The 21,175-nt window shown below is 37.4% G+C and overlaps 1 protein-coding gene and 1 long non-coding RNA gene across 3 annotated transcripts; one reads left to right on the forward strand and one right to left on the reverse strand.

The window, feature by feature from the left end:
• Positions 1 to 627: 627 nt before the first annotated feature.
• nek10 (NIMA-related kinase 10) lies at positions 628 to 21,070 on the reverse strand. Of its 2 annotated transcripts, XM_014016397.1 has the most exons (35): positions 21,054 to 21,070; positions 20,595 to 20,847; positions 18,607 to 18,709; positions 18,451 to 18,511; positions 18,202 to 18,326; positions 16,423 to 16,518; positions 16,265 to 16,349; positions 16,145 to 16,186; positions 15,991 to 16,051; positions 15,783 to 15,850; positions 15,145 to 15,224; positions 14,980 to 15,066; positions 12,717 to 12,941; positions 10,781 to 10,920; positions 10,252 to 10,313; positions 10,105 to 10,176; positions 9,958 to 10,022; positions 9,524 to 9,626; positions 9,285 to 9,413; positions 9,082 to 9,219; positions 8,837 to 9,004; positions 8,669 to 8,771; positions 8,499 to 8,574; positions 6,806 to 6,935; positions 6,667 to 6,737; positions 6,400 to 6,601; positions 6,262 to 6,328; positions 5,117 to 5,159; positions 4,969 to 5,006; positions 4,792 to 4,886; positions 4,594 to 4,704; positions 3,021 to 3,126; positions 2,862 to 2,905; positions 1,462 to 1,517; positions 628 to 1,371 (listed from the first exon to the last, which is right to left on the reverse strand). In XM_014016397.1, exons 3-35 carry the CDS (start codon positions 18,675 to 18,677, stop codon positions 1,335 to 1,337), a joined length of 3,057 nt encoding a protein of 1,018 aa, XP_013871851.1. In that variant the 5' UTR covers positions 18,678 to 18,709; positions 20,595 to 20,847; positions 21,054 to 21,070; the 3' UTR covers positions 628 to 1,334. The 2 variants fall into 2 exon arrangements, with proteins under 2 accessions (XP_013871851.1, XP_013871852.1); XM_014016398.1 differs by lacking the exons at positions 15,991 to 16,051; positions 16,423 to 16,518; positions 18,202 to 18,326; ... (2 more) ...; positions 20,595 to 20,847; positions 21,054 to 21,070 and having other exon boundaries at positions 15,783 to 15,839; positions 16,146 to 16,186; positions 16,265 to 16,302.
• Positions 15,202 to 18,539, forward strand: LOC106523093 (uncharacterized). The gene is made up of 3 exons (XR_001310857.1): positions 15,202 to 15,274; positions 15,830 to 16,048; positions 18,262 to 18,539. It is a non-coding gene; the product is annotated as an uncharacterized LOC106523093 (long non-coding RNA).
• Positions 21,071 to 21,175: the final 105 nt, after the last annotated feature.

Here is a 21,175-nt window from a genome sequence, read left to right on the forward strand (position 1 = left end):
TGGATGGATGGATGGATAGATGGTTGGATGGATGGATAGATGGTTGGATGGATAGATGGTTGGATGGATGGATGGATAGATGGTTGGATGGATGGATAGATGGTTGGATGGATAGATGGTTGGATGGATGGTTGGATGGATGGATGGATGGTTGGATGATGGAAAGATAGATGGTTGGATGGATAGATGGTTGGATGATGGATGGTTGGATGGATGGATGGATAGATGGTTGGATGGATGGATAGATGGTTGGATGGATGGTTGGATGGATAGATGGTTGGATGGATGAATGGATGGTTGGATGGATGGATAGATAAATGGTTGGATGAATAGATGGTTGGATGGATGGTTGGATGGATGGATGGATAGATGGTTGGATGATGGATGGACGGATGGATGGTTGGATGGATGGATGAATGGATGGATGGTTGGTTGGATGGATGGATGGTTGGATGGATGGTTGGATGGTTGGATGGATGGTTGGATGGTTGGATGGATGGAGCATGTTGTATTTTTTATTTCAGTCACTAGAACAAATAAATCTGACTTTGCACACTTCCTCTAAATCTGTTCTATAAAGTTTAAAACAAAATTGTCTCAAAAGCTGCAACAATAATTTATTTGGTTTTAGACAGAAAATCACTTTTTATGTGCAGAAAGAAAAGTATTTTGGGAAAAAAACATAGGTAAACAGAGCAGAAAAGGCTGACGAAGCGACCTGGTTGAAGGTTCGTCTCTCCTGCAGTCTGACTCTGATGTGCAGAATTAAAGCTGAAGGTTTTTCTCACGGTGTTGTGGAGGAAACTGTGGTCTGGGTTCACAATCACCTGCTCTGCAGCGAAGCGTCAAACTGTCAGGGTTCCACGACATAAAACCAAAACAGAAATCAGCGGTACAGAGCTCACAGATTTACACTCTGCTTTGAAAAAACAGTTGCATTGTGCATTAAATAATAATTTATATAAACTCTTAGATTAGGTGCAAACAAATGCATGTTTTTTATACATTTATAGTGTTTTTTGCTTTTAGGTTTCACCTTTAGTAAGATTTAACTGGACTGAAATCCTCCACAGCGTTAGATGAACTTTATCGTCTCTAACCTGAGTCTGGCCTTTAAACAGGAAGTAACTCGTGACCTGAGATAATAAAACGAGTTTTCAGCACTTCTGAGTTCAGCTCTGTCCAAACTCTGTCTGCGACCTTTGTTTGTTAAATATATGAAAAACTTCTGTTTATTAAAAACTAGCCTGGCCTGGCAGAAAAACCAGCCGCTTCCGATTTGGGAATTGAAATTTCCGGGGAAACTTGGAAGGCAACACGAGAACAGGAAACAGTCATTTCTGTTCAGACTCGTTCAGTTTCTCATTGGACCTGAAATAAAACACAAAACAAACAAATTCATGATGATTCTGAATCAAACAAATGGATCTGATCTGAATAGTAGCTGTAAGCTAATTTCACCTGCTGTGTGAAGCTTCATAGTAACTGTTCTCCTGCAGGAGCTCCTCGATGATCACCTGAAAAGAAACATTTCATCACTGATAATYGAGAAAAAGTTTGATTCTTCATCCAGCAGGAGGAAACACGTTTATAAACTTAAAATAACACAACATTCAGCTACATTTCAGCAAATATGAAAACATACAACACTTTTTAAACTGAATATCTTCAGCTGGACTTTTGATACGTTAGCTTTCAGCTGGCATTTTGCCACTTAAGCTTTTAGCTTCTATAACACTTACTTTAGCTAATGCCGCTTTTAGCTACAGAACTTTGTTACCTCTGTGTTACCTTTAGCTCTGTGCTGGCATTTGATAATTTTGCAGCCTTTAGCTAGCTTAGCTTTCAGATACCTTTGTACTACTTCTCACTTTTAACAAACTTCTTGATAATTTAGTTATTAGCTAACATTTTAATACATTAGTTTAAAGCTAGCATTTTGCCATTTAAGCTTTTTCTACTTTTAGCTAGTAGTTTGTAACTTTTAGCTTCTAGCTACCATTGTGATATTTTTTGTTTTAAACTAGCTTCTTGTCACTTTGGCACTTAAAGCCTTATGATACTTTAGTTTTTAGCTAGCTTTTTGAAGCTTTTGCCATTGGTACTTTTAGCTAGCTTTAGCTACTTTTCAATTTTAACAAGACTCTTGATAATTTAGCTAATAGCTAGCATTACGATACTTTACTTAAGTTTTTAGCTAGTCGTTTCATACGTTGATCTATGCTTTTGCTACTTTTATCTAGTGAATTGTTACTTTTGGCTCCTAGCTCGTATTAATCTACTTTTAGATTTAAGCTAGCCTCTCACCACTTCAACTTTTAGCTGGCCTGATACGTAAGTGTTTAGCTAGCCTTTTAAAGCTTTAGCCTTTAGTTAGCTTTTTGCTACTTTTAGCTAGTTTTTTTACTTTTAGCTTTAAGCTATCCTCTTCCACTTCAGCTTTTAGCTAGTTTTTTGATACTTAGCTAAAGGCTAAAGTTTAATTTGGCCAAAAGTTAAGCTTTTAGCTAGCGGTTTGTTACATTTAGTTCGTAGCTACAATTGTTCTTTAAGCTAGCGTTTTACACTTCAACTTTAGCTAGCCTTTTGAAACCTTTGGGTTTTACCTTTTCATGCTTTAAACTAGCACTCTGTTGCTTTTAGCTGTTAGCTAGTTTATTGCCATTTTCAGCTTCTAGCTATCATTTGGTTATTTTTAGCTTTTAGCTAGTGTTCTGCTTCTTCGGCTAAGCTTCTTCAGATAATTTCAGCAGTTTTCAGCTCTCAGTGTTTTCAAATAAAATCCAGTTTTTCTTGCTGTTATTGTTTGTTTTAATTAATAAATTTGAAATAATAAAAATATTCAGCTGTGAGATTCTGACCTGCAGCTGCTGATACGTAACTCCGTCTCTGAGATTCTCTGCAGCTGTCAGAAAATAAAAAAGTCTTTTAACCATCAGGGTTAATTTGCGGCGTCAGTGTTCTGTGTTCAGTTTCTGTGGGATCGGTTCTGTTTTACGACCCGGTTTAGTCGCCTCTACCTGTTCCCTCAGCAGAACCACGGTCCCCGCTGAAGTTCTGCACCTGAGCCCAGTGGTCCGACCCACCTGGGTTCAACTCCATCAGATCTGGAGACGCCTGCAGGAGCTGAAGAGACAGAGTTAACAAGACGCTGAGACTGAAACACGTCTGTGTTCAAACGTGTAAAGTTTTATAAATGTAAAAATATATTTATAAATATATTTAAATATAAATATATTTATAAATATAACTGATGGTTTCACTTCAGATTTTGTGACATTTGGAAACTTTTGGTGTCAGAACAGTTTTTCTGGTCGTTTCAGTAAAAGTTTCACAAGTTTAAACGATGCTGTTTATCACCGAGGCAAAACATAAAATAGAAAAGTAAATTTATACACAGTACTTACCTGGAATTACCAGAAAACTACCCACTACTTATTGGATAAATACATGGTGCATACCTGGTTTGTTCTTATCTGGTACTTCCCAGGTATTTATGGTACTTACATGTTACTTATTAGCTGGTTCCTATTGGGTACATACTTGGTACTTACCTGGTTTAAGTACTAGGATTTTACGGATGCGTACCAGGTATTTACCATGTACATTCTAATTATTTGACCATACATTTGCGTTAAATACCAGGTGTGCAATCATACTAATCTAGTACACAGCTGGTAAATACTTTGTACTTAACATGTACTAACTGGCCCTTACTGGGTATGTACTGAGTACTTACCTGGTAAATAATGACTACTTGATTGGTTTAAATTTAGTACTTACTTAGTACTTTCCTAGTAATTAACTGGGTACTTAACCAGTACCTGATAAGTTTGTGGTATATTTCCAGTAAGCATATATCAGAGGAGCCCAAAGTGGGGCCCGCGGGCCAAATTTGGCCCGCCAAGCCAATTGATTTGCCCACCAACAGTTGCCAAAGTTACAAGGTTGTAACCTGTTATCCTATGTAGAAACACAGTATTTCCATTGGTCAAATGACTAAATAAAAGGGCTGTAGTGAAGGTAGTTTCCTTTCATGGTGCTGACTTTATCTTTGATTTATTAGGATTAAACATGAAACATGAATTGACAAGAAATATTTAGATCAGATTTAACCCCACATGTAGATTTTCACACTTTATAAGGCCACAAAAACTCATATTTTATCAATTTATGAAATGTTCCTTGAGCCTTTACTAYTTGAGCGTATGGCAGACTTTCTCCAAGTGCACAGACTAAAACAAAAGAGGGCCATTGCATAGCTTGATTGTTAAAAATAAAAGGACTTTACTTAAAAAAATATTTGTATTTCATGTATTATATAACTGCACTTGGCCCGCAGCCGTGGATAGATTTTCATTTTGGCCCCCTTGGGGAAAATGTTTGGGCACCCCTGGCATATATGGTAAGTATAAGGTAACTACGAGGTATGTACCAGGTAAGAATCGAATATTCACTCCATAAGTATCAGGTAAGTACTGCTACTTATTGATTGTGTACCTAGTAAGTACAGAACAAGCTACGTCACAAGTTTCTGGTTGTTTTGTGTTTTGTTGTTGATGTATTTTTTCATCAAATGTTTTAAGCTCTAACCTTACTGAGCTCCACCTTCAGGTGGGACGGATCGCTGCCGCGTTGGAAGAGGGACCTCTTGAATCGCTCCACGAGGCGCCGTCTGATGCTGTGGTGCGCCGCCGGGGGAAGCTGGAGATTAAACGGGTTAATTACGTTTTATATTTTCAGTCTTCGATGCGTCTCTGACCGCGGCGTCAAAGGAAACTGAGTCTGAACCTGAGTGATGAAGAGGAGCTTGTGCAGCTGCTTCAGCAGCTTCTGGACGGGATCTTCAATCTGTCGAAGCTTCTTCTGGGACACGCAGATCCCAACTGACACCGAGGGAAAAACATGAGACAACACATCTAACAAATACTCTTATATTCATAAATGGCTTTGATGTTGAGGAAGTACCTGGTCTGGGTTTCATCTTTGAAGCCGAAAAATCCTCACTGAGGTAAAGAGGAAGTGAAAGAAGTGGGTCAACAGATTTATAAAACTGGAAAAACTAAACTGTAGCTGAAGGATGCGTCGGATGATTCTGATCGTTCAGTTTTCTCACCTGTCAGCAGAGTGCTCAGGTGTGACGTCTGACTCCAACCCTTCTAATAAATTGATAAATAAATAAAACCAAAGAAATTGTTTTCTTTTTTTGTGGAATTCTGCTGAAGAAGTTAAACTAAAACAAGCAGGACTTTAGACTAAAAAGCAGTATACAAGATAAATGCTAAAAGTAGCTAAACGATAGCTGAAACGTAATTGTATCAAATTGCTAACTAGAAGGTATAAGCAGCAAAAGCCTCGCTAAAAGTATCAAAAAGGTTGTTAAAAACTAAACAAAACAAATGCTTAAAGCTATAAGTAACAAAAAGCTAGCTAAAAGTAGCAAAATGTTAGCCAAAGGCTAAGAGTACCAACAGTTGTTGAAAGCTAAAGTAACAAATTAAAGCTAAATGCTAGAAGTAGCAGAAATTTAGCTAAATGCTAAGAATACCAAATGATTAATTAAAAAGCTAAAGTAACAAAATCAAAGGTAAAAGCAAAAAAAAGCTAGTCAAAAATATCAAAAGCTTAGAGCGCCAACAGTAGTTACATGCTACAGCAACATGATCATAGCTAAAAGCTGAGTGTAGCAAATAGGTTGCTAAAAGTAGCAAAACATTAGCTAAAAGCTAATAGTACAAGCAATTTATTGAAAAGCTAAAGTAAAATCATAACGAAAAGCAAAATGAAGCAAACGATAGCTAAAAGTAGCAGGTTAGCTAAAAACAAAATGTACTAATAGGGTAGCTAAAAGTTAAAGTAACAAAATTGCAAATAAAAAGCTACAAGTGACAAAAGGCTAACTTAGTTAAAAGTGTCAAAACAGTAACTAAAAATCTAAAGTAGAAAAGGCTAGTTACAGGTGGCAGAAGACTGTCTAAAAACGTAGCAAAAGAGGGAGGGAGAATTTACTTTAATGGTAAACATGTCCAGAATAAGATGTGGCATAAAAAAACAAATTTTAAATTATATAAATTCTGCATCGTTGATTAAAAAAAATTAACGTTCCAAACTTTAAGCACAAAATTTATAGCCTGAACCAAGACAAATGAAAGTGTTAGATTTTAAAACTAAAACTCTGTAAAACAACATGATAAAATGATGTGATCTCTCCTCATCTTCACTGGTTTTATAACATTGTAATAAAGAGAATCAGATCTTCACCATCCTTTAAGGTGCCGGCTGCAGAGGAGCTGTGATCCACAGAGTCAGACATCAGCAGATGATTTTCCTGTAAATATTCAACCATTAAAAAAAAAACAGCTGTAAAAACTTTATACAGCAGCTTTAGTCTGAGCTCACCTGCTTTGATTGACAGCAGCTCATCCTGCTGTTGTTCCTTTCCAGGAAGTACTGCTGAGCCCGTTTCCTGTCCCGGTCGGCCCTCCGCTGCAGTGCATTCTGGGAGGTGTAGAGTCTGTCCATCAGCCTCATCATGATGTCGGAGATCCTGGAGCTGACGGCGCCGATGTCAGGCCTCTGGTCTGGATCTGGACTCAAACACCTGACGGAGAGGCGGGTGAAAGTTGAGCGAGCTGCGGCGGCAGGCGGCGCAGATCCTCAGCTCACCATCTGATCATGTCTGTGACTCTTTCCGAGAAGGTCCCCTCTTCAACCGGCCTGTAGACGCCTTCCACGATCTGTCAGTGGGAGGACAACGTCAGACCCTGACGGCAGAAGCCTCGTCTTTTCAAATTAAAAGCGTCACCTTGCTGGCCAGAGACAACATGTTGCTGCTGTAGAACGGAGGCTCTAAAGTGCTCATCTGGTACAGGACACATCCCAAAGCCCAGATGTCGGCTTTCTCCCCGTACGGCTCATTTTTGACCACCTCTGGACTACCAACACAAATACACACAAACACACACAGACCGACAACCATTACATGTAAAATAAATCATCATCCGGGAACCTTTAACAGCAACAAATTAAATTTAGTTTCACCTGAAACTCTTGACAGGAAATGATGTTAAAATGCCTGTGACATTAATTTTTTTTACAAATATGAATGCATTTTTTGAAAGTTAACGTTTAATACCATGTTGCAAAAAAATTTTCATGTGACTGAGATAAACAGTTGTTGAGATATCTGCATGTGAAGAAACAGGAAGTGATGTCAAAGGGGAACATCTTTATGTAATCAAAGCATTGCTACAATGACTGACAACAGACCGTAGAGAAGAATCTGATGTTGTTTTTAGATTATTTCAAGAGTCAGAGTTCAAATAATATTGTTTTAATAGACAAAGACCAGAAAGTTTTATTTTTTTAAAGAGTTCCCCTTTGATGTCACTTCCTGTTTCACACAAATTTAAAAGGAAAGTCTGCCAGGTATGTGATAAGATGAGTAAAATCATGTGTATCATGCCAAGTTTCTTGCATATAAAGATATTTTCTTCGACATGTATATTTGAAGGATATGCACGTCACAGGTACTTTATGGATCTGACTCCATTATTATAAGTATACTAATTTTATAAGAAGTTATTAGACAACAACAATCGTCATTTTCTTCATTCTCCTCTGGCTCCAACAAGGCTGATGGACAAGTCTTTCCTTGATGACATCTTGACCTGAGACACGCCTCAGAAAAGGGGCGGGGCTTGTTTCAGTTCCACTTTATACAGACCTCTTGAAGGATTTAAAGTGCCTGTGACGTCACATGTTTGTAACACATTTGAATGTATTTTTAGGACATTGATGAAATAATGCAAAAGAAATTTCACATTGTTGAGATGAACAGCTGTTGAGATATTTGCCTGTGAAGTAACAGGAAGTGATGTCAAAGGGGAATGTCTGCATGTAAACAGAGCGTTGCTACAACAGCTAATAACCCAGACTGTGGAGAAGAATCTGATCCTTCTTTAGATTATTTTGAGTCTCTATCAGAGAGATGAAGAGTTAAAGTTTAAATAATATTGTTTTAATAAACAAAGACCAGAGAGTTTTCTTTAAAGAGTTCCCTTTGATGTTACTTCCTGTTTCACTTTGGCTGAGCCAAGTTCAAAAGAAAATATGCCAGTTATGGGACAAAATGGGTTAGATCGAGTGTATTGTTCCAACTTTCTTAAATATAAAGATGTTTTCTTTGACCTTTTGTATTTGAAGTGTATGCATGACGTCTCCTTTAAAGCAGCTTATTTTAAGATGTCTTTGAAGCTCTGCGGGCCACATAACATACAGTAGTGAGCCACATTTAGCCAACGTGCCTTGAGTTTAACACATTTACCCTAAATGTTTATTATACACTGTCAGAATTGTTTTTCTTTTTTATCCCTTAGTAATAATCAGATTTATTCCTCACAAAAGAAGATCCAGAAAACCAACGAACCTCCAACATTTGATTCTGTTTCAGAGTCGGCTATCGCTAAATCGCTAAAGGCTCAGATAAATTTCCTCACCAGGAGTACAGGATGGTGCCGACCACCGACATCAGCTCGCTGTTCTCCCGTTTCTGCTTGGCGAGGCCGAAGTCGGCTTCGGGGGAGGGGAACAGAAGGAAACGGGTTTATCTCTTCACGCCCGAGAAGACGTGAAGGAGACACGAACGGAGACGTTTGTCCCGACTCACTGATGGTGACTTTATCCTTCTCTCCCAGCATGATGTTGTTGGGTGACAGGTCACGGTGGACGATCCTCTTCTCCTTGTGCAAATACCTCAGGGCCAGACACATCTGAGGAGGGGAAAATGCTCTTATTTCAGGTGTTAAACGATGTAGAAGAAGAAGAAGAACTTTACCTGAATGAAAATGTTCCAGATTCTGTCTTCAGTGAACCGCTGCTGCTTCTCCTTCAGAGAATTAAAATGCTGAGCGAGCGGCGCTCCCTCGATCAGCTCCATCACGATGTAAAGCTTTTCACCCTCTAAAAATGTTTTGTAATATTTAACGACGTTTGGATGAGTCATCTAGAAAAGAAAAGAAACGATAAAAACACAGGAAACGGTCACAAAGAAAGGTTTTAATGTGAAATGATTCCGGTTGCCTGTTCTTTGATGATGGTGAGCTCAGAGATGATTTTCTCCACGTTGCTGTCTCTGGACTTCTTGTCTTTGCCGAACGCCGGGTTGTGCAGGTCCACCTCCTTCAGAGCCAGGAGGTTCTGCCCGCTCTGTTTCCGGACCTGCCTCACAGAGACACCGACAGCGTAAACCAGCTGATAAAGCCGACACAAACCGGGTGTTTTACCTTGAAGACGCTGCCGAAGGCTCCGGTGCCCAGGTGGTCCAGCACGGCATAACCGTGGATGAGTCTGAGCGGAGGCTGGTTCTGATCCAGAGCCTCCACGCTCTCTCTCAGACGGTCCAGCTCTTCTTCCTGCGATGAAAACACGCCACTCATAATTTGAGTTTTCGAATGGTTTGCCTAATAAATTTTATTTTAAAATAAAGTGGAGCAACCAAACAACACCAGAGGCTTCATCTTACGGTGTACAGGGAAACTCTGGTCTGCAGACCCTCGTAGGYGGCGAGGTCTCGAACATAATGTCCAACATCAATGAACAGCTCAAAGAGGTCTGTGGGGAAGAGTCTGAACAAGATAAAATATTATAAAATCCTTTTGTAGGGTAAAAATCCAGCTGGGAATAAACTTAACAGAATTCTGAACAAGTTATTTATTTTATTTTATTTATTTATTATAATGGAGGAAAATGTTGAAATTTTAAAATAAAAAAACAAACTTTGCAGCATAATGGAAAATTTGACCAACAATTTTAAAAAAGCATAGAAACGGTCAAAAAAATGAAAAATAAAAAAAGTCTATAAATCAGAAATATAAAAGAAACGAGGAAATGTGATTTTCAAAATAAAACAGGAAGTGCATTTTTATCAGAAACCTGGAAACAAAAAGTGTCCGTTACCTTTTAAACAGGTGTCTGTTTCTTTCGACGCTGAAGAGAAACCGGAGGGTGCGGAACGCGTAGCACTGCCAGAAAACATCAACAAACCTTTCATGTTCTCATCAAACATTTATTCTTCACTTCTGTTTTTTTACGTAAAGCGTCTACCTGTATGGAGGGGACCTTTGGTTCACAGCTTTGTTGTAAAATTAACTTTGAGACGATATAGATCCCGTTCTCCTGAACAGAAAAGGTCACGATTAACAATAAGTTAAAGGAGCTGTTATGATGATTTAATTACTAGAAATAATTCACCTGTACGATGTGATGAGCGGACGTGTCGTCCAAACTCAGCTCGGTCAGAGCTGTGCAGCAGGCTGGAGACAAACGAATGGAAAACGTCAAGGAATGAGACATTTGTGTCTCAAGAAGCTGCCACTCTGAATCAACTTGACCCTGAAAAGTATTCAGTTGTTGATGAGCGTCAAACCATCACTTTCTGGGAGGTTAGTAAAAATCTGGGAAGTAGTTCATGAGATATTTTGCTAACACACCCACATGATCACTAGCCTTTCAAGATGTCCTATAAATCTCTCAGAAATGTAAAATTTGTATTTTTTTAAAGGTTTTGTGTGTATCTGTGTGTACTTTCAGGTCCAGTTTTGTAGTTTTATTTATTCCAGCCTCATTATGTCCTCAACCACAGGAAGTTTACAACCACTTCCTGTGGAGCTGTGGAGTTTCAGAGCGCCTCGCTTCAGGAAAGAACTGTTTTACATTCCGAGATAAGAACTATCTGCAGTGAGGGGAGAATTATCTTTCTGTGTGTAACGTAGCTCCTGACCTGACTGCAGGGCCAAAACCTTCCGGTTCTCCTCGAGTGGGACGAGCTCCTCGGTCGTCTGCTCCCTCGGGACGTGAGAGGAGGCGCCGGCGTCGCAGGACCCCTGGGCGGCCGAGCGATCGGAGACGTACCGCCTGTCGCTGGCAGAGTCAGATCATTTGTGATAAATACTGCTGATGTTGAAATTAGATTTTAAAATGACCCAAAAGGAACTTCATTTTTTTACAGAACGTTATACGTGAAACGAGAGAGAGGTGTGATTCAGAAGACAGGAGGGCGATCGAAGCATCAACTTTAATTAAAAAAACACATTTTCAAACTAATTATAACTAAAAACTAACAGTCTAACACGTCAAGGATCAAAGTGAAATCAGAAGCTTTGCATTAAAGAGCTCCAGGCTGAAACAGAAGTGCTACAGCTACCTGCAACTGCCTCTATTTAAGTCTGCAAATAAGCAGTTCTGCTAACCTGATAATAGCCAAACTAGCATCTCATTTAGCAGATCAGCATTTTTGCGAAATTTGGAAACCGTTCACTAAATTATGTTCCAGTTAATTTTAAATTCACAAAAAAGTGTAAAACCTTCAATTTTATGCCGTTTATTTATAATTGAATAAAAAATATCCCCTCTTAAAAGCAGCGCTGGTCGTGTCAGGCACCGTGCCCGTAGCATGTAGCATCTTTAGCAGCAAAACTTCAAACTAAGAGCGTCAAGAAGAAATAAATAAAACGTAACAATATTTAAAGGGATCCCTGATTAGTTGTAACATTAGACTTTATTTAATAACCATATTTTAACGGTAAAATAAAGAATGTAAAAATACTGTAGGCTGTTTAATTTTGTAAATTTTTAAACTAAAAGTTTAAAAATATATTACACGGACGGGGCCATTTTATTTACACACAAAGCATTCTGGGTAAACGATGACGTGGATAGGTCCTCAGTGCGAGGCTGCTAGCGAGCTATATCCACCCTGAAGGTTAATCTTGGACAATATCTGATGATCGACTCTTTTAAATGAAACCAGAGAGCGTTGACAGAGAGGAGAAGGTAGAAATGACTCAGCCTGGAACTGAAAATATGGATGGAGGACCTCAGTTTAGCTTGTTTGTCGCGCTAGCACCGAGCTAATACATTTAAGGCAATATAGCATCGGCGCTAGTGCAAAGGCTAACAGGCTAAGCTGAGGTTCTTCTTCCATGAAGCAGCTCTGTTGTCCTCCATCCATATTTTCAGTTCCAGGCTGAGTCATTTCTACCTTCTCCTCTCTGTCAACGCTCTCTGGTTTCATTTAAAAGAGTCAATCATCAGATATTGTCAAAGATTAACCTTCAGGGTGGATATAGCTCGCTAGCAGCCTCGCACCGAGGACCTATCCACGTCATCATTTACCCAGAATGCTTTGTGTGTAAACAAAATGTCTCTGTCTGTGTTAAAATATATTTTTTAAAAATTACAAAACTAAACATCCTACAGTATTTTTACAGTCTTCATTTGACAGTTAAAATGATTATATGAGAAATGATTAAAATGAGATGTTAGCATCAGTGAAAAAGCTGTTTTAAGACAGCAGCTGATTACTTTGCTCTTTAGTTTGTCTGTCGGGCAGATTTAAAGTTTAACACCGCCTCTTCAGAAATGTGACCAGAAGGCATCTAAGTCCCGGCTTGAAGAGTTTTTTGTTTGATTGGACAGGATCAAACAACACACAGCTTGTTTTGGTGTCTCTTTCAGTGACAAGCTCTTTCTGCTGCTTTAATTCTTGGAAATAAACAAGATTGTAACAAAAGGTCTCTTTGTTGTTGCTTTTTTTCACTAAAAACACATAAAGACTCAAACTGTTCATGACTTTACCACAGAACGCCACAGCCTGATAAAAATATRTCTTTAAGCTGTGTTTAGAACATTTATCTCTCGGTAACATCAGAACCTACCTACTGAGCAGCCGGAGGAGCTGCTGCGCTCCCCCCCAGCTCTGGATCTCCGCCCTGGTGTCGGGATCCTCGCAGAGCTGAACCAGGACCCAGGTGACGCTCCACAGCAGCTGCAGGTTCCGGCCGTGCAGGAGGCTCAGCAGAACCGGTACCCCCTCCAGCTCCTTCAACTGGAGCCTGACGGGTCGGACCGGAGACAGGAGCCTCAGCAGCTCGGCGCTCATCCTGGAGGAAACGTCAGGTTTAGGTCCAGAAACGTCTGATCCAGATCAATCCTAACACTCTGTCCTTTTTCAAGCAGCAGCTAAAACTAAACTCAGTAAATGCTACAGAACTGCTGAAGAAGCTGAAACTGAGCTGTTAGAGCTCAACAAAGCAAAACGCCACCTAAAACACAAATGTAGCAAAGAGCTAGTTAAAAGAAGCAAAAGYTCAGCTACAAGTTAAACGTATATTTTTGTCACATATTTCCAATATTTTTATGCAGCATTAAAAGTGGAGTAGGAGTATAACTAGGTTATTTGAAGTATACTTAAAACTGTACTTTCAGTATCTATTCAAGTGTACTTTGATAAACTAAAAGTTTACTTAAAAGTTTATTATTAGTAAACTAATAGTATAACTAGAAGAATACTTTCAGTATACATTCAAGTGTACTTTGATAATACTGTAACGCTTTCTAGTTGTGCGTGAAAATGTATGTCAAGATGAGCCTTTGATAACTCAAGAACCACTTTTATTTAGGAGCTGCTGTAGGCCRCAGCCACGCCGTACAGAGAGCCCAAAAACCCCACACACACACCACAGCAAAAAAAGACACTCTCTCTCTTTTTTTATCTCCACCTAGCTCCTCCTCTCTCAYGTAAAACTCGCGTGAACATCTCATTCCCAAGCTGTTTTATGAAAATGTACAACTCTAGAAATGATACGGTAACAATCTAACTCTGAACACGCTACAATACTAAATATAGACTTAAAGCTTATTACAAGTAACCTAATAGTATACTTTTAGTATACATTAAAGTGTACTTTGATAAACTGGATGTAGACTTAAAGTTTATTGTAAGTAACCTAATAGTATATCTATAAGTTTAATTTTAGTATAATCCTGAGTATACTTCATAAACTTAAACTGGGCCAATTTAGTCTCAAAAAGTATATTTGTAAGTAAACTGCTAGTATACTTATGTCTGTGTACTTGGGAAATAAAAGTACACTTAGAGATGTACACTTTTATATACTTTAGTATACTTAACAACATTTACTTAAAAGTATACTTCTTTTTGGTAAGGGTAGCTAAACAATAAACATGGACAAGTGCTAGATTAAAGAAGTAAAAGGCGAGCTAAGCTAAATGTAGCTGTTAAAGTACATGCAGCAGATTTAACTAGCAAAAGGCTAGCTAAAAGATAAAAGAAGGAAAATGATAACTAGCATCGAAAAGCATCACAACATAGCTTAAAGCTGAAGGAACAAAAGGGTAACATAAAGGTTAGCTAAAAGCTAAATGCTAAACAATAAATGTAACAAATGAGCTATTTTAAAGAATCAAAATGTAGCAAAGATTAGAGTAGCAAAGGCGGTATAGCTAAAAAATAAAAGAAGCAAACCAATAACTACAAGCTAAAAGCATGAAAGCATAGCTTAATAGCTGAAAGTAACAAAAGGATAACTAAAAGTAGCAAAATTGCTATCTAAAGGCTAAATGTAGCAAAAACCTAGCTAAAAAATACTTGTAGCAAAGGGCTTGTTTAAATAAGCAAAAGGCTAGCTCAAAGCTACATGTAACAAAAAGCGAGCTGAAAAACATGCTAGTTAAAAAGTCTAGCTAAAAAAAAGCAAAATAGTACAAAAAGAACAGCTAAAAGGATTGATAAAAAGCTATATTTAACAAATGTTTAACAAAATGTAGCAAAAGCCTGGATTAAAACTAAAGTAGGAAAACTCGAGCTAAAAGCCTAAAGTAACAAAATACATACTTAAAGCAATTAAAGTTAAATTCTACCTAAAGGTCAAAAGTTAAAAGCTAAAGCTAGCAAAATGTTAGCTAAAAAGACTGCCAAAGTTTAGTTAAAGTTGTAAATTGCTAGTTAAAAGTATCAAAAGTCAGGTTAAACATTGAAAATATAAAACGATAAATAAAAACAGTAAAAGGCTAGATAAATTCCAGAGAAGCCAAATGCTAGCTAAAAGCTAAATGTATCCAGACTCATAACTAAAACACTTTGGATCAGAGAGAAAATGGACAAATATGATTTCTAACCTCTTTGACAGCAGATCATAATCCTGCAGGATTATAAGGAGGCTCTCCACAATCTGCAGCTCCCCAATCTCTTCCCTGGACTCTGGGCTGAAGACAGAAAAAAGATGCTGCAACACGTTACACAATGTTTGTGTTTAATGCTTTATTTAAAAAAAATCTACTCACCTCTCAGCCAAGGCAGTGAGAGCRAGCAGGGCTCCGTGTAAAACACTGCTGTCTGTTGTAGAGAGGAGCTTCACCAGAGTCTATAAACATTTGACATTTTCCTTCAGGATTAGGACATCTCTGATACAAGGTTAGTATGTTTCTGTCAGTCTGCTGCTACAGAGTCAGTAAAACACGCAGCATGTGTTGCAGTAATGAGGTATATCATCTAGAGGTGCTGCCATGTGACTTTTCATGGTCGAAGAGGGCGGCCATATTGGTCAAGGCCAGGACAGCTCAACAGTTAGCCGGTAAAGCTGAATGTGGTCATGTTAAATTTAGCTCAGCACATCAACGAAACTCAGTTTGCAATTTAGATTTGATTAGCTTGTCAGAATTATCATCCGTCTGCAATGAATGTTTCAAATAGTAAAAAACTAACCAATGAAAAACTATGTAGTCATGATGAAATGTTTTACACTAACAGCCTGCCCCTTCCAATATGGCGTCACGCTTGTACCACAACAGTCAGTTCTCGTTGGAGTGTGATATGCATTCTTTCAAGGAATTATAGGCCTTTTAATTTGATTATATGTTTGATTTTCATAAGCAATAATAAAAAGAGATGTTAAGGGAATAACGGAACCATMAGAACTCACCCTGTGAGCACCGCTCTCGATGACCCAGACCCTTTGGTTTTCAGCAGAGGACAGCTTCTGAAACATGTCTGTGAAAAGAAGAAGAGGAGATATACTGTATGGATGCAGTCAGAGAGGACACGGTTGGAGTGAGGACAGAGGACACAGAGGACAGAGTGAGACGGAGGAGGATGATAAAAGAAGAAGATGCAGCCTGCAGATTACTCACAGGTCATCGTGACAAGCTGCTCGCCACAGGACATGAACGTGACGGAGGCAGACTCCATGTACTGCACACAAACACAAACACAAACAAATAAACAGTTATATAATATAGATCTGATTTTTGTTTTTAGCGTATAAAACAAATCAAATGTATGTACCCTGGCGAGTAAACCGATGCCTTGAAGCTGATGAAAAACTTTCTAAAAATACAAAAAAAAAGCCAATATTTATTTTAATACAATAAACATTTTAAAATATGTATTTTTATCAGCTCATACCTGATAGTTGGGATCTCTGATCAATAACCGGAGGCAGACGAGAACTTTAAGGACCGCCTCGGGTGGAGCGAAGTCGATCCATTCACTTTTTACAGAAACAAAAATTAATTTGTTTTATTTGTTATTGAAAAAAGGAGAAAAGCTTGAGGATAATTTACCTGCAGAGTCGATTCTTGACTAAAGATGTAAGAATGTCTAAGAAGAGTTTACTCATAGGGTGGCTGCTGAAGCTCCTGTGGTCTCTGTAAGTTGTGCTGGAAAAGAAAGATTTTTATAAAAACACCACGTTTAGTTGGTTTTACAATTAATTTAATAATTCATAAATTATGGTAAAAAGTGAGGAGTGTTCCCACAGCTCAGCTAATATCTTTAAATAAAGTTTTATAGCCTATTATTATAGCATAAAAACAGATTCAGAACCATTTTTGTTGTGTAAATTCTTCACAATCATTCACACTACTGAGATCATTTTTTCTTCTGTATGTTTTTCAGCATCTAACTCTTTCCACAATTATAGTGAATTTTTAACAATTCATGTATCAAAACATTCAGCTCATTTATGTGAGAGGTGCTATGACTTTTGGTATTTCAGCTTTTTATACTTTTTTTAGCTGTTTCACTTTTTTAGCCACTTTTTTGCCATTGAAAATGAATGGAGCTGTTTGCAACATTCTTTAAACCCTTTAAAATGTTTCTACATCTTTACAGCACCTTACATTTTGTTCTGGTTCTGCTCTTTTTCGTGTTTTTGTGCTAATTTTAGCTAATTATTTGCTAATTTTAGCAATTTTCAGCTAAAATTCTGCTTCTTTCTGCTATTCTTCTGCTTTTTCTACTTTTTTATGGCTTTTTTCTACTACTTAGAACTGTTTATGCTTCTTACAGATGTTTTCTGCTACATTCAGCTATTTGCTGGAATTTTAGCTAATGTTTAGCTGCTATTAGCTAAAGTTAGCTTTTCTAAGCTAAATACACGTTTTTTTGTAACTATTACAACTTTTTTCAGCAAAGTTCAAAAAACTTGTGCTCCTTATATTAATTACAAAAATTACAGTTACTTTTTAGCTGTTTTACTGAAAATTTCAGTTGTTTTAGTCATTTTAATTTGCTGGAATTTTAGTTAATATTTAGCTGCTATTAGCTAAAGTTAGCTTTTCTAAGCTAAATACACATTTTTTGTAGTTATTACAATTTTTTTCAGCTATGTTCAACAAACTTGTGCTCCTTATGCTTCCTTATGCTAATTACAAAAATTTCAGTTACTTTTTGGCTGTTTTTCTGAAATTTTCAGCTGTTTTAGTCATTTTACTACAAAAAAATCACTTTTTTGTACTTGTATGCATTTTTTTCTGCTATTTATACAAATTTTTACAACCCTTTCTCTATCTGGGTGCTCTGCTACCTTTAGCTTGTTTTATGCTAATTTCTGCTATTTTGTGCTACTTTAGCTATAGATCTGCTTCTTCCTCTTATTCTTCTGCTTTTTTCTACTTTTTATGTTTTTTTTCTGCAACCTAGAGCCATTTATGTTTCTTACAGATGTTTACAGCTTTATTCAGCTATTTTAGCACTTAGTTTTTAGCTGTTTTCTGTTTTCAACTAGATTTGTGCTCCTTTTACTGTTTTTCTGCAAAGTTAGGCTTTTTTGTTTCTTTCAGCTTTTCAAAGTGAGCTCACATTAACACTTTTCCCATTAAATATCTTCAGCTCAATTTCAGCAGCTTTTAGCTTAGGTTTTCAGCATGAAGCACTCACGCTAGCGTTTTTGCAGGAAAGGCAATTTCTCTAGTTTTATTCACTAACAACTGGATTGGCTAATTTAGCTTAATCTGCTGACTTGACTCTTCAGAGGCACTTTGTTTTCCTTATCCACTCAGATCAAGTTTCAGGTAGAGCCTCATACATCATCAACAGAAAAACCTGTTAAACGGATAAACCTGAATTTATCCAGTTGGGATGCTTCGGTGCTGACGTCGCTCCCACTCCTCTGCCTGCAGGTGCGTTTTGGAGAAAACCTGCTGGCTCTGCTGCTGCCTGCTCGGCTATGACTCAATGTTGACACCTGTCACACGGAAAGCATCAACAAACCCAACAGACTGGAGAAATGTGAGCAGATATGTTATCGAAATGTGTGTCTAGACAAGCAGCCAGAGCGCAGCGCGGTGTTATCGTGCGCCGTTTTTCACCTCCTGCCTGGAGCTGCTCCTGGCAAGCAGGGACTGGAGCCTGCTGAGGTCATACGAAGCCCTGGAACACAGACTCCACACGTGATTTATTTTCATCATGTCAGCGAGAAAAACATGAAACGGTGGGACAGAACATGAGGAGACAGACTGACTTACTTGGCCTGGATTCTTGTGGGTTTCAGAGGTGGTTTTTCTTCTGGGTTCACTTTTTTAACCAAGTTGGACATTTTTATTGTTTATGTTTGCTTCCATCAGGCACCTGTGGAAAATGTAGGCATGTTATTGTGTGCATGAACACTGATTAAAAGACTATTGTTTTACTGTTTTTCATTTTCTTTCTGTCCTTCTACACATGTTGTACAGTTTTAATCATTTATAGATCAAAACGTTCAGCTCATTAAGGAGATGGCTGCTACAACATTTGAATTTTASAACTTTTATACTTTTCAAAACATTTAACTTTATGTTTTTTATCTGTTTCATCATACTTGCTCTGCTTTTGCTACTTTGGGCTTTTTGGCTTTTGCTCATGTAGCTTTAGCTAACATTCTGCTACTTTTAGCTTCAAGCTAGCCTTCTGCAACATTAGCTTCTAGCTAACGAACACTTTTGATTAACCATTTGATACTTTAACTAGACTTCTTTTTTTTACTTTTTAACTAGTCTTTTACTTCTATTAACCTTTAGCTGGGATTTTGYTACTTTTACCTAGATTGTTGCTACTTGTGGTTTTAAGCTACCATGCTACTAATTTCAGCTTCAGGTTAACCTTCTGTTACTTTTTTAGCCAGCCTTTTGCTACTTTTAGATTCTGTCTGGTATTTTRATACATAAATCTTTTAGCTAGCCTTTCACTAATTTTAGCCTTAAACTATTTTCAGCTATTTTTGGTAGCTTTTAGCTACATTTTGTTATTTTCAGCTTCAAGCTAACCTTACGCTACTTTCAGTTTTCACCCAGTATTTAGCTTCTAAATAAAAAAATATGTAGCCTTTTACTAATTTTAGCTTTAGGCTAGCCTTTTGTTACTTTCAGCTTTTATTCTGCCYTTTTCTACTTATAGCTTCTGACTAGTATTTGGCTCTTAAACWTTTAGCAATACTAATTTTAGCAAACTTAGATTCTGTCTGGTATTTTGCTACATAAATCTTTTAGCTAGCCTTACACTAATTTTAGCCTTAAGCTAGCCTTTGCTACTTTCAGCTATTTTTGGTAGTAGCTTTTAGCTACATTTTGTTATTTTCAGCTTCAAGCTAACCTTACACTACTTTCAGCTTTCACTCAGTAGTTAGCTTTTAAATAAAAAAAAATTTAGCCTTCTACTAATTTTAGCTTTAGGCTAGCCTTTTGCTACTTTCAGCTTTTATTCTGCCCTTTTCTACTTTTAGCTTCGGACTAGTATTTGGCTCTTAAATATTTAGCTATACTAATTTTAGCAAACTAYACTTTTGATACTTTTAGATTGCAGTTAGCTTTTGTTATTATTAGCTTTTAGCTAGCCTTTTTGCTGCTTTTAGATTCTGTCTGGTATTTTGATACATAAATCTTTTAGCTAGCCTTTCACTAATTTTAGCCTTAAGCTAGCCTTTTGTTACTTTCAGCTATTTTTGGTAGTAGCTTTTAGCTACATTTTGCTATTTTCAGCTTCAAGCTAACCTTACGCTACTTTCAGTTTTCACTCAGTATTTAGCTTCTAAATAAAAATTGTATTTAGCCTTTTACTAATTTTAGTTTTAGGCTAGCCTTTTGCTACTTTCAGCTTTTATTCTGCCTTTTTCTACTTTTAGCTTCTGACTAGTATTTGACTCTTAAATATTTAGCTATACTAATTTTAGCAAATTATACTTTTGATACTTTTAGGTTGCAGTTAGCTTTTGTTGTTATTAGCTTTTAGCTAGCCTTTTTGCTGCTAACTAGTTTTTTTTTTTTTTGCCACTTTTGGCTTTAGCTAGAGTTCTGTCCTTTTTTTAGCTGAGTTTCAGCTTCTTTGGGAAATTTCAGCAAAGATAATTTACCAGTCGGAATATTTTCGCAGAAAATGCTGTTTTTCTAGTTTATATTTAAGCTATTTTAGCTAGCTGTTTTACAACACTCATCAGGTAATGTTTCTAGCTTATTTACGTTTTGGCCAAAAGTAAACTTACCTTCACTTGCAGAATACCATTAAAGAGTTAATTTGCAAACAAAACCCGTTGTATCTAAAATATCAGGGCGACATATCTTCTCTCCAGGAACAGAAAACATTAAGAAATGYTGTTTTTTCTTCACTTTTATAACAATAAAAGTGAGCGATGCRGCAGTCTCGGTTCCTATGGATACARCAGACGCTTCCTGCTGTCTTCTTGACCTTCTTATCTTGATATTTAACTTTTAATTATTTGAATGGTACGGGGCGATCTGTCACAAAAGTAAAATCCGAAAGATAAATTAAATATTATATATAACTATATCACCCTGTTACTAAATATAAATTAATCACACAAGGAATGTCAACACTTGAACTAAATTGTAATAGTACGTGAACAAATTCCGCAKTTAAAGAAACTATATTAGAAGTGAAATTATCATTTATATTTTAAAGAATTGTTTTGACATTGACTCACTGCGTTTGTGATTCTCGCGATACCACATCGACTCTCAAAGAAATCTGAAGCTATCGCGAGACTGCATGTTCCTCCCCCCCACTGGTATTCTCGTACTCTTTACGTTAAATTTTTGTCGTGCG

This window comes from Austrofundulus limnaeus, unplaced genomic scaffold (genome assembly GCF_001266775.1).
Source record: "Austrofundulus limnaeus strain Quisiro unplaced genomic scaffold, Austrofundulus_limnaeus-1.0 Scaffold144, whole genome shotgun sequence".
In the NCBI taxonomy this organism is placed as follows: domain Eukaryota; kingdom Metazoa; phylum Chordata; class Actinopteri; order Cyprinodontiformes; family Rivulidae; genus Austrofundulus; species Austrofundulus limnaeus.